Here is a 16928-nt window from a genome sequence, read left to right as displayed (position 1 = left end):
CAATATTACAACTATAGTGAAGTTGTTTGTCTAAATGCTAAGATAATCAGAATGAGTACAGTGGAAGTCAAATTTTGTGTTTAATCAAGGGTCGGGTTCCCTGCACTGCTAGTTCACATTTGCGATTGTGAATTTTCAATTCAAAAGCCCAATTTTTATCTATGGCAAGGATGATTTTTAAAATTCTAATGCCAATAATGCAATGAAATAAATAAATCACCCCTCCAACACTCTATACTCCACATTTTAATTATTCATATTCCTCATAACTGCTGAAAGTATTTATCATAAACAGAAATCAGAAATGAAATTTGGGTACCTCCCTACCTATCTTAGTATAGATGACTGGAGAGGCCACAGTCCGTCTCTTTCCATCATCTGCCAAATTTGTAGAATTCCCCGTGCTTGGAAAAAGTTTGCCATTCCGAAAAGCAATAAGCTGTAATTTGTAGACTGCATCGTCCATTTGAGTTGATACAGGATTTTGGGAAAACAAGGATGGTGGCAATTGAATAGATGCCTCTGCTATGGTATTCTATGGAGTATTCAAATAAATAGTTTTAGAAGTTTCACATAGAAATGATTATGATTTGTCATTTGCCAAAAAGAGTAAAGAGACACAAACACAATGATTTAAAAAGAACTTGGTTAATTTAAATTCTGTGTGAGTGCGAAGTATCATCTTTGAGAATATCACACGATACTGCAGAGTGAAAATAAACAAAAATACTTGGATTTACATTCCACATTTTACACCTTGTGCATGATCCAAAATCCTTTATAGGCAATGAAGCCCTACGAAGTACAATGAAGTGGAAGAATGATCACAGCAATTTTAGGAAAATATTTAACCATCACACAAGGGCGATCAGCTATCCAATGTTCGTCTGCCATCCCTATCCTTTTAACTCGCTCAAAGTACCAATATCTTTATTTTGCAGAAGTATGTTTGCACATTTTTTCCAGGCAAATAAAGATATCCATTTAATGTTCCACTGACACAGGATTCAGACTGTACAAAATTAAACTGCTCAGCAGTAATCTAGAAAATTTGAGTCCGTCTTCAGGAACAACTGAAGAGGCAGAAAGAAAATTCAGATACACAACTTACTCATTTCACAACGTTTTACATTTATTTTAATCAGAAGGGTTGATTGAAGTCAAAAAGCAATTTAAATGATTGGAATTTCTAAAATAAACACAAATTTGTTGTCCTGCAATTGTTATTACCTAGTACTAACCACAGTCAAATCAGTGGAATGATACATTCATTGGAATTAATTTGGACAATAGATTTATGTAAGTGTAAGGTTAGTCATGTGTAGAATGATGTCAGTTTCTTAAAGATCACTTTGACCACGATTACACCCATCATTTGGCCTAGTTTCACATTATTGCTGTTAATCCAGTGGAGCTAAAATTTCCTCAAGTTTGGACCACTTTAAGGACACAATTCACTTGAAGCTCTTATAGCATGCTTGAAAAAGGCAAACAAATATATTCCAACCCAAACTGTCAAGACATTTCACTCCTAAGTGTGCCAAATCTTTGCCCTCATACACCTGCATTGGCTCCATATGCTTTGAGAAGGCAGGAACGGGGTACTGAATGTGGATGATCAGCCATGATCACAGTGAATGGTGGTGCTGGCTCGAAGGGCCGAATGGCCTACTCCTGCACCTATTGTATATTGTCTATTAATAAAATTGATTAACCAATATCGACTATTTCATGTGAGATTGTGAAATTAATAACATAGTTCCAATTAACTATCATTTAAGTATGATTTATAGTAAATAATTTTACTACATTATTCAAAGTATAGAAGAATATAGTAAACATTGTGAAAACTCTGAAAGGCACCAACGCAGCTTCCCACCCCTGCCAGGTCTCTTTCCTCGCTCCTTGAATTTATTGCAATATTTTGTTATAAATAATTAGCAACGTTAAAACAGTCTTAAATGACATTGAAAATATAAACCCCAAATGTCTTTTGCCAGTAATTACTGGCAATTCAATAACATTAACAACATTTTTTTGCCAATATTCACGGGCATTCCTTCCAAAAAAAACCTCCTAGTTTCAGTGTTAATTTACCGTTCCTTGCAAATCCACTTCTTGAATATAAGTCACTGAGCAAATATTATCAGAGCAAATATAAAGCATAATATAAAATAATAACATGTGCATGACTGTGATTGCCTGTTTACCTTGATTACAAAACTAGAAAGTGTGTTGCTGATATTGCCAGGACTGCACTTAAAACTGAACTGTTTATCTAGGTTGCCATCAGGATCTCTTCGTCCAAAGTCAGCTAGTCCTGATCGATCTGCCATGGTGACTTTCTGGAACACGGTGCAGGTCAACCCAGTGAAGCCATTGGCTTTCACCACAGAGGCTTCCATTGCAATGTTTGGAGAATACTGCAAGAAAAATAACCATCAGAAATACAGAATAATGAAAGACGTACTATAGAGTGGATGTGGAAAGGATATTTCCACTGGTGGGAGAGTCTAGAACCAGAGGTCATAGCTTCAGAATTAAAGGGCGCTCTTTTGGAAAGGAGGTGAGGAGGGAACTTCTTTAGTCAGAGGGTAGTTAATCTGTGGAACTCATTGGCACAGAGGGATGTGGAGGGTGTCAGTGGATATTTTTAAGGCAGAAATAGACACATTCTTGATTAAAACGGGTGTCAAGGGTTATGGGGAGAAGGCAGGAAAATTGGATTAGGAGGCAGAGATCAGCCATGATTGGTGGTGTAGATTTTTATGTCCGAGTGGCCTAATTCTACTCCTAAAACTTGTGAAAGCATGTTATAGCACACATATATAAATAATCAACACCTCTATCAGGCGTGGGAAGTCATGATAAAAAGAGAGGTGACATGGTATGCTTTATTTTATAATAAAATTAGATGGCTTAGCATGGCTGTTGTTTACCAGTCAAACAAGAACAATTTTTGTGGACTTGTTTAACAGATGCAGAAAACACAATAGCTGCAGAATATTTTAAGGACACCATTCTTACTGTGGAATAAACTTGAGCTCCACTGGCTAGCCTGTAAGTAGCAATCCGTTGTAAACACTGAACAATTCGAGTGCAGGCTTTAGCTTCCCATTGTGCCATCCAGAGGACATGTTCATCTGCTAACATGATGTTACTCGCAATATCCACCATGACATCTCCAAGCTAAAAGGAATAAACATTATTTTTCAAATTTAATCCCTTGACAGAAAAATGTCTCCAGGCGATTGAACAGTATAAACTATTGCAGCCACATCTGTGACAAAAGTGAAAAACTAGTAAACGTTGGCACAACATAAAAACAATTTATTTTTGTTTTAAATAACTCTGTACAAAATATTCATGGTATGATTGCATTTCCTTTGACAAATTGGATGCCAAGACAAGACGTGATCATGACGATCAGCCATGATCACATTGAATGGCGATGCTGGCTCGAAGGGCTGAATGGCCTACTCCTGCATCTATCCTGCACCTATTGTCTACGGTCTGTTGTCTAATACCTGAACTTTTGTAATAGTTCTAGTGCCATGAAATGAAATATAATCTTTACGATATTTACAGATTACATGAATTTCTTCCACCATATATCACTGTTTGGTCTTAACCAAACAAAACATTAAACTTTTTAAAGAATGTCATTTTTCTTTAAGCAACGTAAATCCATGAGCAACAAAACGGTTGTCTGATAGTTGCTGGACGAGCAAGGACATTTAATTAATCTCTCACTGAGACAAATGCCAAGCAACTTAAATACATAAACAACATTTCCTGCCATCCTAACTATTCAATTGTGCTGTTACAGTAGTGAATTTGCAACTGCCTTGCATCAGCTCACAAAATCGTGAGCTATCTGTAATGTATCTGTGGCATTAAGGAATAATGCTGACATCAAACTGGATGACAATCAGACTGAACAATTATAACAACTGCAAGGCAGAAATTAAATATAATTTATATAACTCTTCAAACATTTTGTAGATACAGAAAATAGAGATTGGTAATATGTACCACTATTATTTGTCTTTTGTTCACAGTCAAATTCATTAAATAATTTCAAAATACTGTTAAATGTAAATAAATAGTTACATTTCAATCATGCAGTTTGCTCTTCTGCAGATCATACCCCTTAATTTCCTAATGAGCATTTTTTTTTTAAGATTAAATGTATTTGAGAAGTAGATGTTCAGAAATCTCAGAGAAAACAAAACTAATTGCAGGATTATACAATATGGGATATGGCCTCCCAAAGTTAGCGAGGAATTCCATTTCTATCAGAGAGATCAAGGACAAAAAGTATAAGAGTAGGTTTGGGAAGATGTGTTCATTAGCAAGCTAGTGTGCAGCAGTTGGGAGCAAAATAATCCATCATCCATCAATCTGACATTCTTAAAGTAGACCATTGTGGCGGTCCCTGGGGGGTAGGCCACTCCTTGGATCATCCCCCTCGCCGATTGAGGGACAGGGGCGTTGGTCTGCCACGGGGTTTACCGGTCGACTCCCGAGGGGTAGAGATAAGAGTGTCGGTGTGTGTTCTTGGACTGTTGGAATTAAAAAGCTTATTTTGAATCCGCCTGGCGTCCGGTCTTTTCCTGACCTTGACCAGGCCACTACACCATTGTATAAAGTAACTCTTGTACAAGTTGAAATATAATCCATTCATGGGCTAAACATCCCATCACTTTTTTGCATACGTGTATCCATTTTTTTTTTTCTAATTCTAATATATTTAAATATTGATAGGTATATTATATAATGAAATCATTAAAAAGCATCCCACCTCCTTGTATTTCTCTGCAAACTTGCCAAACTTTTCAATCATTTCAGCCACAAAAATGACATCCATCTTATCTGAAAAGTTTGCTGCTTCCACTGTGTAAGCCAGGAGTTGTTGTGCTGTTGCCACAGCATTTGTAAGGTTCAAAGGCATCTGTTTAATTAAAATAAAAGGTAAATGCAGATGTAAAATGTAAAGAAAGTTACCTTCTTGTAGCAGATGGACAAAGCAATTGCAAAGAGAGTGCTATAAATAAAATAAAAAGCCATCTCTCTTTTATACTTTCACCCAGAGAAAAGGGAGACATGCTATGAATTGAGTACAGGCAAAAATACTTCACGAGGACAGGTCTCAAATTCATTGCATTTCATTTCACACTGTGTTGTGCATTGTAAAATATGCTTTTGCATTGACTATGCTACTAGAATGTATTAATTCATATGTACCAGAAGGAGGAAGATGATTCATCCAAAAGTCAAAATATCCCTATTATCAGCATTAATCCTAACACCCAAAACTTCTACATCCACAACCAGAGACACTGCGGAGTCGGGTGAATTATGCAAGATTCCAGCATCTGGAATTCCTTGTGTCTACTTTTATATGCAAAGTTTGAAGCATATCTTCTATCTAAATATGATTTATTTTTTACAAAATCACCCAAAACAGTGTTGATTTCTGCAACCAAGCTCAATCTTGCCAACTCCTTTGTTGACCCTTCCAGTGTTTGCTTGCCTGAAATATCTACTTGGCTGAAGAACAAAAAATAAATTCTGCAGATTTAAGTTTGACAATACACAATAGGTGCCATTCGTCCCTTCGAGCCAGCACTGCCATTCACTGTGATTATGGCAGGTCATCCACATTCAGTACCCCGTTCTTGCGTTCTCACCATATCCCCTGACTCGCTATCTTTAAGAGGTCTATCGAACTCTCTCTTGAAAGCATCCAGAAAATTGGCCTCCACTGCCCTCTGAGGCAGAGAATTCAAAACTCTCCGTGGTGAAAAAGTTTTTCCTCATCTCCGTTCTAGATGGCCTAGCCCTTATTCTTAAACGGTGGCCCCTGGTTCTGGACTCCCCCAACGTCAGGAACATTAGAAATATGCCTTCAGTCTCCTTTACAAATGTTATTCTTTTACCATGATTTCATCCTGATTTCTTCCATCTGTCAAATATCAAATCAGTGTTTGCACCCTTAATATCAGCTCTAACCCTAAAGTAATGTCCCATCCCTTCAGTCATTCTACACCAAGAGAGCTTTATCGCTGCCTGCCTGCCTGTTATTCTGGAGCTGAAAAAAACGCCCAGACTGGTTGTTACAATGGATCAGTATCTATCATTTTACCCTTTGTAAACTTGATTACATAAATTCCACTCCCTGCAAGCCATGCCCGCCCCAAAAACAATTCACTGCAAATCTGGCTGTGAGCAGTCCTGGCAATTCCCACATCCCCACTTAATTGTAGATCATAGCAATACCACAATTGAAACTCCCTGGTTAACCCATCCCTTCCCGCCTATTCTTGCTGATTTATACTTGTTCATGGTTAAATAAAGCTAGATATTTAAATTTTCACCATGGTGTTAATATCATTTAACACCTCAGGGTTTCCTTCATTGTTACAATAAGTCCTCCAATTAAGGACCAGCTCATCCCCAAACGCACTATTCATCCAATAACTCCCCTCCGTATAGCTGTTGAGGTTCTAAACTGAAATTTCCTCAATAAATCAAAAGTAAGCCAGTACAGATTTTGGGCATGTACCCCACTACCTCCTTCCACAATGTATTGTCAAAATCAGCACCATGATTCTTCAATGATGCTGCTTGGAATATTTTAACATGTTAAAAGGGGATACAGAAATACAAGTAATTGTTGTATTGGTTTGTAGTCTGGATGTGGGCTCATGTCCCAGTGCGAGAACTAAACTGCCAAACTTTGGTATTGAAGGCAAGGAGATACATGCAGAGTCAAAGTGACCAACAAACAGCAATCTGCAGAATAGTGATGCTTTACGGAAATAAACTGCTCTTCACCAACAAAGGTATGACTATCGGACAGGGCAATGCTACAGCAATACTAATACCTGCCATTACTATTATTATTAAAGTCAATTTGCACCATATGTTTAAGCTTGAATATTTATACAGCTTGTGATATGTTGTCTAAGATAAAAGGCCTCACTGTGGTTACCTGGTTAAACATGTAAAGAACCCGTGTAACATCATTTGCATACTGACATCGAGAATAGTTGTCATCGGACCAAAAGCCCCCTCGATCACATTTGCGCCAAGCCTTCTCATCCTGAGAGCCTCCGGGGTAAATACCAGTGCTTGCAGAGTATCGGGTACAGAGCAGGTAGGCAGTAATGCCAGCCAGTGTACGAGGCCACCTGAACACGGAATAATATTTAATTCAATCTATTCACTGGGCTTAAAACAGAAATACAGTATAATGCCCACACCATATTAATGAACACATTCAACTATTTGACAGAAGGTAGCTATTCCAAACCTAGCTGATCAATGACAGTGCTGCATATTTATTGACATTTCCTCCAGTGAGATAAAATGATCAGTATATAAAAGAGTACAGCACAGGAACAGCCCGTCTGGGCCACAATGACCCTGCTATACATCATGTCAAGTTAAACTAATCTCCGCTGTCTGCAAAAGATCCATATCCCTCCCCCTATGTAATGGTAAGGTACTGTAGCATATTTTTTTACAAAAGGTATTCTGATTTCTGCAACTGAGAAAAATATAAAGACAAGTTTGCAATAATGCAGTTCTATGATCTAAAATACAAAATATCACAGTTTCTAAGTATTGTGGAGCTCGTCAAATGCACCAAACAAATCTTAATCTCTTCAAATTTAATCTCTTCAAACTGGATTATTTTCATCACTGCTTCTGAAAATATGTAACAGATGATTAATTGGAAAACTATCATACAAAATAATTTGATATATTATTTTTGTTGAAAGGGGAAAAACCTGTGATAAATGCAACAAAAAGGAATGTACAAGATTCTAAGAATACTATATGCAAAAGGACAAATGTTATATTTCTAATTTTCAATAAAAAAAATCTAAGTGATACAGTGAATTGGTTGAGGAGATCATTTGGTTTAGTGGAATGTTCCTGCTCGAGAGCGACCTGCAGATTGTTGTGGTCTTGTGTGCAGAGAATTATGCTCAAAAGTGTGGAGCCTATTGCTTACAAAATACTGGCTAAAAATATGTTAACAGGAGCAGAATCTCACACGTTGAGGCAGGTTGGGAATTTGGATTGATTTCTTCCCTCTTTACCAGTTCCCAAATTTTCTTTCCTTAACTTTATTCAACACCATGTTCCCCCAAAGTTTTATCTCCATAGGCTTGTTATCCTAATTTGGCCCAAACAACTGCAGTACACAGAGACTCAAGATAATTAAGTGCATAAGTAAATGTTTTTAGCAAATTATATGTTGCATTGCTTGTGATTTAGAGATACCACTTTGCAACATTAGCAACCTATTCCGTTAAATCCGTCTACTACCCTGTGTAAATCTGAGTTCGCCCTCAGCTCTGCAGCCTACTGTCAAGCCCCAGCCTTTTTATCATTTACTCATCTGCTCACTCAGCTAAACTGGTGAGTGAGTCTATCAACTCAAATTTAAAATTATTTCCTGTACCATTTCACCCACTGGCCTCAGTACAACTTCTCCTCCACCCCTGCTTTAACCATTTCCATGTAATTAATACAAATTCTGCATTTCCCCAACTTTAATCTTGTGCTATACACAGCCAAACTCTGCTGCCCTCTCATCTCCGAACTCTGAAGACACGAAAGTTCAAAATGCTAACTTGTAATGTAGTTTTTGCCTATTAATGAACATAATCTCTAAAGTTAGCATTATGCGACCAACCTAGATCACAGAGCACATTTTACATATTCCAGTGTATATTACAGACATTAAAGTTATTTTTGTTCAGACATGGAATATCAGACAAAAATTAAAATATCCTGATCTAACACTGGACTCACAAAACTAATTATTAGTTATCCCAGAATAGCAGCTTAGCACATAAAGCCTATGCAAATTAAAAATGTTTGGATTTGTGTACATGGGTGGCTTTAACTTCATTGTAAAACAGCAACTCCTGAAAGTAATTCAGCATTCCTTCCTTCCATGTATCAATCCAAATTGCAAGCTGAACAAAAAAGTTTGGTAACCAAAGAACATTACACCATTGCAATCAGAGCATTGTTTGTCCATCTTCTTTGATGCCACTATCAATGTTTGGAAATGTAGTAATTATTAATAAGTAGGTGCTCAGAATAAAAGCCATCTTAGACGTAATCAAATTAAAACACAAAATAACTTGCAAATAATTAAATCCAATTATATATTCATTTATTTTCATGTTTAAGATATCTTCAAAAGTGGAATTGTTTGATCAATTTTGAATAAATCTGTGAATGCTTCTGAATACATTAGTAACATTCAAAGCTTTGACATCTTGATAAGCCAACTGATTATTAAAGATTTTTCAGCATTTTTGTAGGCGGACCTTATACAAGGACCACAATTTTATGGCAAGTCCTTGTACTGCACAGTATCGATAACACAGTAATGAGTATCAAGATTGCCTCTACATGGATTCCTTGCAAAAGAAAGAATGAGTGTTGCGGATAAATGTTCAAGAAACTATTACTAGGACATTGGAAGTCAATAATTATGAGCTAGTTCATCACACCAATGATTTTGTCTAATTTTAGAGAAAGCATTTTAATTCTATTAATAGAAGGATGTAATCACAGTGATGAAACCTTATGCAAGCCTTTTGTAAATTAATGCAAGTTTACCTGAAATCCCCTTTATTGTTCATCACCATTTCTGGAGGGCAGTACTTAGCCGAGCTTTCCAAGACGACGACATTGACTTGTTTTGTGTTGTTTCCACGTTTGGTTTGGACTTGGCATTCCCAGTTTCCAGACGAATCCATTTGGATATTTGAAATAGTTAGTGTACTGCATTTAGAAACAGTTTCATTAGCAATCAACAGAAACACAGGTATGAATGCTCAAGTTTGAATAAAACAGCAGTTCTATAAACGACATTTTGTATTAACTGCAGGCATGTGAGGTTCAGTTAAAGTTTAAACTTTCCAGATACAGACTCATTTTTGCAGTGGTTCTGTGCTTTCAAGGCCATCATATGCAAAAAAAGTATTTTTGAATGTTAAACTCACCAAGTAAAGAGTATAATTTAGACAGGTCAAAATCTTTAGATTCTAAGCCAAGTATGCATATTTCTGAAAATCTGGTGTTACATGCTTAAATTCTGCAGTAATAGTATAAACTTGCACTGGCCATCATCATCTTCATTTAAAAAGACAAGTTTACGGATAAGAAATAATATGTATTGCTAGGTCTTAACAACATATCTTATGCATTTATGATTAGTTTCTTTTGATCAATGATCTGAAGATTTATGAACAATACAGCAAACCACACCAAGTATGGTGCAAAAATGTTTCTTCTTAAATTATTTCAAGGATGTATCTCTGGCAAAGCCAGTGTTCATTGTCCTTTTGTAGCAATCTTGAATCGCTTGGATTTGAGCAAATGTTTATTCTAAATGTATTTAATTAACTGAATTTAAAATCCCAATTGTGGTTTTTTTTACATATTGCAAGTTAGTTACCCGAAAATATTTTAAAAAGAAAACTTAAAAAAATGTATATTATCTGATCTCCATAAAACAACAATACATATGTTCTTTGCAAAGAATTGAATGTTCTACAAAACTAATCAATGAGTGCAATGCAAAACACTCTTGAAATAAATATTCTTACTTCTAATTGCAAGCTATCAATGATGCAAGTTGCTGTATTACCTTACAATAAAGGAACAATTATGAACCATATTTTTTTCAACATAAATTCCTTGGGATTCATTAGTTTCCACCATCTTTCCATCCTGATACCAGAGAACTTGCATGTCCTGATCAATGTAAGAAGCAATGCACTGGAAAGGGAGACTGTCCCCCTCAAACACCACCTGACGATGGGAAGGACTCAACTGAAAGGATGGCAGCTCAAGAGGAGCATCTGTAACACAATTAAAGTTAGTTAAAAAAATTAGTTCACAACCATAGACTCATTTAGCTTATAGAATCCAACACAGTGAAACAGCAATAAGCCATCAAGGGTTATGGGGTGAAGGCAGGACAATGTGGTTAGGAGGAGGAGATGGATCAGCCATGATTGAATGGCGAAGTAGAGTTAATGGGCCAAATGGGCTAATTCTGCTCCCATCACGTGACCTTATGATCATTCTGAAATCTGGCTCATAAGGAGATATGTGTCACTCCCTTATACCTCACTGTGTTCATTGGAAGGTTTATTACAATACTGTGTAACATCCAAAAACACAAGTGAATTAAAAGTGTGTTGGGCTATTAATAGAATAGAAGCCAATGGTCTGGAAAATCTACAAGGCCAGCACCGACGTCCTGAGTGCACCAGATTGTCAGTTTTAGGGTAATGACATTTATTATACACTAAATGAAAAGTTCTAAGAATACATCTGCCCGATCTAGCAAATTAATTTGGAGAGCAGGACTAATAACCTGACGTCCTGGTGGGAGCAGTGACTCGGGGAAGAGCTGGCCTGGGAATCTTCTCAACTCCCCAGTTTGACAAGGCCAAGCGGAAGGAGAGGCGCAGGCTGGTCCAGGAGGAAGTGAGGGCAGTGGTGGAGGAGGAGAGGTCTACCAGAGCAGTTGGATTGAGGCAACAGGGAGCCTGGACAAGATGGGAACAGGCCATGGACCGAAAAGTCACATGGACTGAGCTCTGGCAGGCTGAACCACAGCGCATCAAGTTCCTGGTCCAGGCAGCGTATGATGTCCTGCCCAGACCATTGAACCTCTTCATCTAGGGCAATGCGGAATCTCCAGATTACCCGCAATGCTCAGGCAAGGGGACGTTGGAACACATCCTGAGCTGCTGCCCAAAGGCTCTTGGGCAGGGCCGGTACACCTGGCGTCACGAACAGGTTCTTAAACCCATTGCAGAAGCCATCAGCATGGGAATCAGCAGCTGCAGACGAGAACGCCCCACCACCCAGATGATCACCTTCGTGAAGGCCGGAGTGCAGCTGCCAACAACCACAGCAGCCAGGAATCCGTCAGGAATCCTGGCGACTGCGCAGGACTGGCAGCTTTCTGTAGACCTGATGAAACAGCTAAAGTTCCCACAGCACATTGCCACGACCACCCTGAGGCCAGATATCCTCCTGGTCTCAGAGGCGACCAAAAGCATCGTCTTGTTGGAACTGACAGTGCCGTGGGAGGACCGTCGGGAGGAGGCCCACGAGAGGAAGATGACCAAGTATGAAGAGCTGGTCATAGACTGCCGTAAGCAGGGCTGGAAGGCAAGGTGTATGCCCATCGAGGTTGGCTGCAGGGGGTTTGCAGGGCAATCACTCTACAAAGCATTGAGTGCACTGGGCATCAACGGAATGGAGAGGAGAAGAGCCATCAAGAACACTACAGAGGCAGCGGAGAAGGCCTCGAGATGGCTCTGGATCAGGAGAGGAGGTCCAAGGGGAGGAGCGAATGTCACCTGAACACGTCGTGGTCTGATCAACCATGGATGGGTCGCCTGGGTGAGGGTGTCTGATATTGAAAGACCTGAAACACCCAATGACCCCAGGTTACATCACTGATGATGTGTTCAGGAGCATCAATTGATGTATTTTTTTTATCAATAAGCAATGCATTAGAGTCATTGAGTCATACAAAACAGAAACAAGGCCTTCAGATCACCAAGTCTGTGCAAAGCATCAACATAATAATCTTACACTATTCCCATTTTGCTCTCTCCACATCCCCACCAATCACACACCTGCTCCTCCTTCCAACCTACACTATTACTCATCTCGATGTTTGGGGCAATTTACATTGACCAACTAACCGGCTAGTTTGAACCTCTTTGGGTTAATGGAGGAAAACCACACCTTTACAGGGAGAATCTGTAAGCTCCACACAGACATCACCAGAGATCACGATTGAACCTAGATCACTGGAGCTGAGGCAATTGGGCTATCAGTTGCATCAGTGCACCACTCTAAATGATGCAATATATCACTGTCACTGAGAGTAAGCATGGAGGTACAGCAGGCAGCTAAAAAGCTAATAGCATGTTGGCCTTCATTGCCAGAGGATTTGAGTTTAGGAGCAAGGAGGTCCTACTGCAGTTGTACAGGGCCCTGGTGAGACTGCACCTGGAGTATTGTGTGCAATTTTAGTCTCCTAATTTAAGGAAGGACATTATAGCTATTGAGGGAGTGCAGTGTAGGTTGACCAGGTTAATTCCCGGGATTGCGGGACTGACATATAATGAAACAATGGGTCAACAGGACTTGTATTCACTGGAATTTAGAAGGATGAGAGGAGATCTTTTAGAAACATATAAAGTTCTTAGAGGATTGGACAGGGTAGAGGCAGATGTTCCCAATGTTGGGGGAGTCCAGAACCAGGGGTCACAGTTTAAGAATGCAGGGTAGGCCATTTAGGAATGAGATGAGGATACACTTTTTCACCCAGAATCTGTGAATTCTGTGGAATTCTCTGCCACAGAAGGCAGTGGAGGCCGACTCACAGGATGTTTTCAAGAGAGTGTTAGATTTAGCTCTTAGGGTTAAGGCAATCAAGGGATATGGGGAAAAAGCCAGAACGGGGTACTGATTTTGGATGATCAGCCATGATCATATTGAATGGCGGTACTGACTCGAAGGGCAGAATGGCCTACTCCTGCACCTATTTTCTATGTTTCTATATTTCTCATTTGAATGTTAATTTTTGTATTTTGTTAAACATGTCGTAGGTTTTGATTGGAATCAGACAATCATTAATTCCATCCACAACCTTACAGATACAATAATGGCCTTTAAGTGACTTTTATTAGATATATAAACATGAATATGCAAGGAATTAAGAATATGGATCACTTGCAGGTAGATGAGATGAGTTTAACTTGACATTATGTTCAGCACAGACATTGTAGGCTGCACTGTTCAATGTATGCTCTACGTAACCTTTGCTTAGATAAGAATGCAACCGCAAAGGTGAGAACAGAATGATAAATCATTGCTACTTTCTACATTCTGCCCCTCTGGGCTGAGAATTTCTCAGAAAAAAACACCTTCTAGGACAGCTGCTATCCCTGTGGTGCAGATAGTTCCACACTGCTGATACAGTGCCTTGACATTTAGATTGAATGACGATCGTACTTGAAATGGAGCTTCTCTTGAGAAATATTAACATTCCTTTAAAGCTTACCTTCAGCAATATTCTTGCTCAATATAATTTGCAATCTGTCAAAGATTATACAGTGTGTTACTTCTTACTAGAGTCCTCACAGTCTGTCTTTGCCCACAGGGTAATAAACCATAAAGGTTAATAAATGCCTGTTTTCTACCCTCCGATTTAGATGGCCTTGCCTCAGCCCATGAATCTCAAATCCCAAAGCTTTAGTTATTTTCTCTCTTTTAATGTATAATAACCATTGTTACCATATTCAGTTTTTTGAGCACCCAAGGCACATAAGGATTTAAGGGGACAGATTTCTTCCTGGCTGGTTCTAAATAAATTACAGTGCATCCTTTACCCATTGTTCAGAAGTAGGACAGCCAAAAATGTTCATTTGGACAGCAGACATTATCAATGATTACAGAAGTAGAACAAGGGCAGTTTAGGAATGGGCCAGACCAGCGGCCAACTCAAATCATTAGAATGCAGTCAGTAAAGTGACTTAAGGGCCTAACCCACTTAGGAGACCTAAACACCAACCTCTGGTGACCTTGCCCGCCACCCATGGTTCCATGAGGTCACAGGAGGTTTTGGTCACTCTCCCTAATGGTCGAAAGTGGTTTCTGCGTGGTCGAGGCTTCATCTAGGTTGCTGCTATTTTTTCATCATGTTTAAAACCGGCCTCGACTAAAAATAGGTTGCCGTTTTAAAAATTGCTAATTTTCTAGTCGCAGGTCGTTGAAGCCAGTTTTCTTCATAGTCGAGGAAGGTTTTCAACATATTCGTGGGAGGTGGTAGGAGGTTGCAGGTCACCTCGACCTTGATTTTTTTGTGGGTGGCGGGCAAGGTCACCAAAGGTTGCTGTTTGGGTCTCCTAAGTGGGACACGCCCTTTACATCTTGCAGCACAGTTTTAAATATTTTGAGTGTCATGGTACCTAATATATTAGTACCTAATGGGACCTAATCAGGGCTCTCACTTAACTTGTTTTCCCTGTTGCCAGCCGGGCAACCTTGACAGCTTTTTAGGTTGCCAAATGACAGTTTAAGTGGTCATTTAAGACGGATTGCATGACGCGTGCGATAATGTGCTTGGACGAAATGCATAGTTACCAGTCGTAATTATGCTCAATGAAGCATTCACTTATTATGTTCAAGAAGGAACTGCAGATGCTGGAAAATCGATGGTAGATAAAAGTGCTGGAGAAACTCAGCGGGTGCAGCAGCATCTATGGAGCGAAGGAAATAGGCAACGTTTCAAGCCGAAACTCATCAGTCTGAAGAAGTGTTTCAGCCCGAAACGTTGCCTATTTCCTTCGCTCCAGAGATGATGCCGCATCCGCTGAGTTTCTCCAGTACTTTTGTCTCCATTCACATATTATTTCTGCTTCAAATAACTCACAAACTAAACATATTCACCAATCATAAACCAGTATCTGCGTGCCCAGCTGGGCAAAATGGCTCGGCATTTAGGTTGCCCGGCGGCACTTTGTGTGGTCAATGGCACCCGGGCAACCGCTAATTTAGAGCCCTGCTAATATATTTTGGTGCCTAATATATTTGGTACCTAATATAATATATATGAGGACTAGATCAGAAAAATGCACAGCATCTCTTGCTCAGAGTAGGTGAATCGAGGACCAGAGGTTGGTTGGATATGTAAACTTGTGAGAACCAGAGGACATGGGTTTAAGGTGATGGGGAAAAGATTTAATAGGAATCTGAAGGGTAATTTTTTCACACAAAGGGTGGTGGGTGTACCGAACAAGTTGTCAGAGGAGGTAGTTGAGGCAGGGACTATCCCACCATTTAAGAAACAGTTAGACAGGTACATGGATAGGACAGGTTTGGAGGGATATGGGCCAAATGCAGGCAAGTGGGATGTGTAGCTGGGACATGTTGGTCAGTCAGTGTGGGCAAGTTGGGCCCAAGGGCCTGTTATCACCCTGTTTCAGTGTAGGACTCTAACACCCAGTGCTGATATCCTCAAAAACATTTGATGGCGTCTTGCTTAATTAGTCAGGTAGTTGGATTTTATGTTCCACAACTGCCTGCTCAGGAAACTCTCATTGGAATCAAACATTACTTCTAGGAGTATTAGTAATATATGGAACCACACGCCTAGGATAATCTTCAAGATGTTCATGACAGAGTTGACTCAGAATCGGTTGCATTTTCCTGCCCATTACCTTGACTACATTAAAACTAAAAGTATTTAATGTGTTCGAGGCAACACATTTCAACTATTTCAAAATTGAATCCTTTTAGAGACTCCACTTTATCAGCTCACTGTATTACAGTTCTAAACATTCACAATCCTGTTTCAGAAGAAATTCCTCCTCATCGCCACATGAAATGGGCAACCCTTTTTATCCTGAATCTACATCCAATGCTTCTACATTTCTACGAGGAAATAGCCTCTTGACATCTATCCTGTCAAGTTTCCTCAGAATCTCATATCTTTAATGAGACCACCTCTCATTCTTCAGTTCTAATGAACATCTATCCAATCATTTTGTTTGTTTCTCTCGTAATACAAGTTCCAATTCCCAGGTGTCCACCTAATGAACTTTATCTCACTTTCCTCCATACAAATGTTTCCTCAAGCCAGGAGAGACAAATTGTGGTCAGAATGCAAGATGTAGTCAAACCAATACCCTGATAGTTGGAGCATTCTTTCAACATTTTTTAACTCTGTCCCCTTTACAATAAAAGTAATCATTCAATTTGCCTTTCTAATTACTTGCTGTAATTGCCCACTGAATTCTTTAATCTTTAAACAATAATAATCTGCTTTATAATGCTTTCTACTGAAGAGGATA

The 16928-nt window shown here is 39.2% G+C and overlaps 1 protein-coding gene across 1 annotated transcript in view; it reads right to left on the bottom strand.

Moving 5' to 3' along the window:
• Positions 1-16928, bottom strand: part of adgra3 (adhesion G protein-coupled receptor A3) — a 132261-nt gene that overhangs the window by 14911 nt on the left and 100422 nt on the right. Inside the window, exons 7-13 of the mRNA XM_055638260.1 lie at positions 10688-10901; positions 9655-9819; positions 6998-7196; positions 4805-4954; positions 3028-3189; positions 2211-2423; positions 328-535 (exon numbers count right to left, since the gene is read on the bottom strand). Of these exons, the coding sequence (XP_055494235.1) occupies positions 328-535; positions 2211-2423; positions 3028-3189; positions 4805-4954; positions 6998-7196; positions 9655-9819; positions 10688-10901 (1311 nt within the window). The remainder of the gene's footprint in view (positions 1-327; positions 536-2210; positions 2424-3027; positions 3190-4804; positions 4955-6997; positions 7197-9654; positions 9820-10687; positions 10902-16928) is intronic.

Source organism: Leucoraja erinacea, chromosome 1, assembly GCF_028641065.1.
Source record: "Leucoraja erinacea ecotype New England chromosome 1, Leri_hhj_1, whole genome shotgun sequence".
NCBI classification, from domain to species: domain Eukaryota; kingdom Metazoa; phylum Chordata; class Chondrichthyes; order Rajiformes; family Rajidae; genus Leucoraja; species Leucoraja erinaceus.
This window is presented reverse-complemented; position numbering and strand designations above follow the sequence as displayed.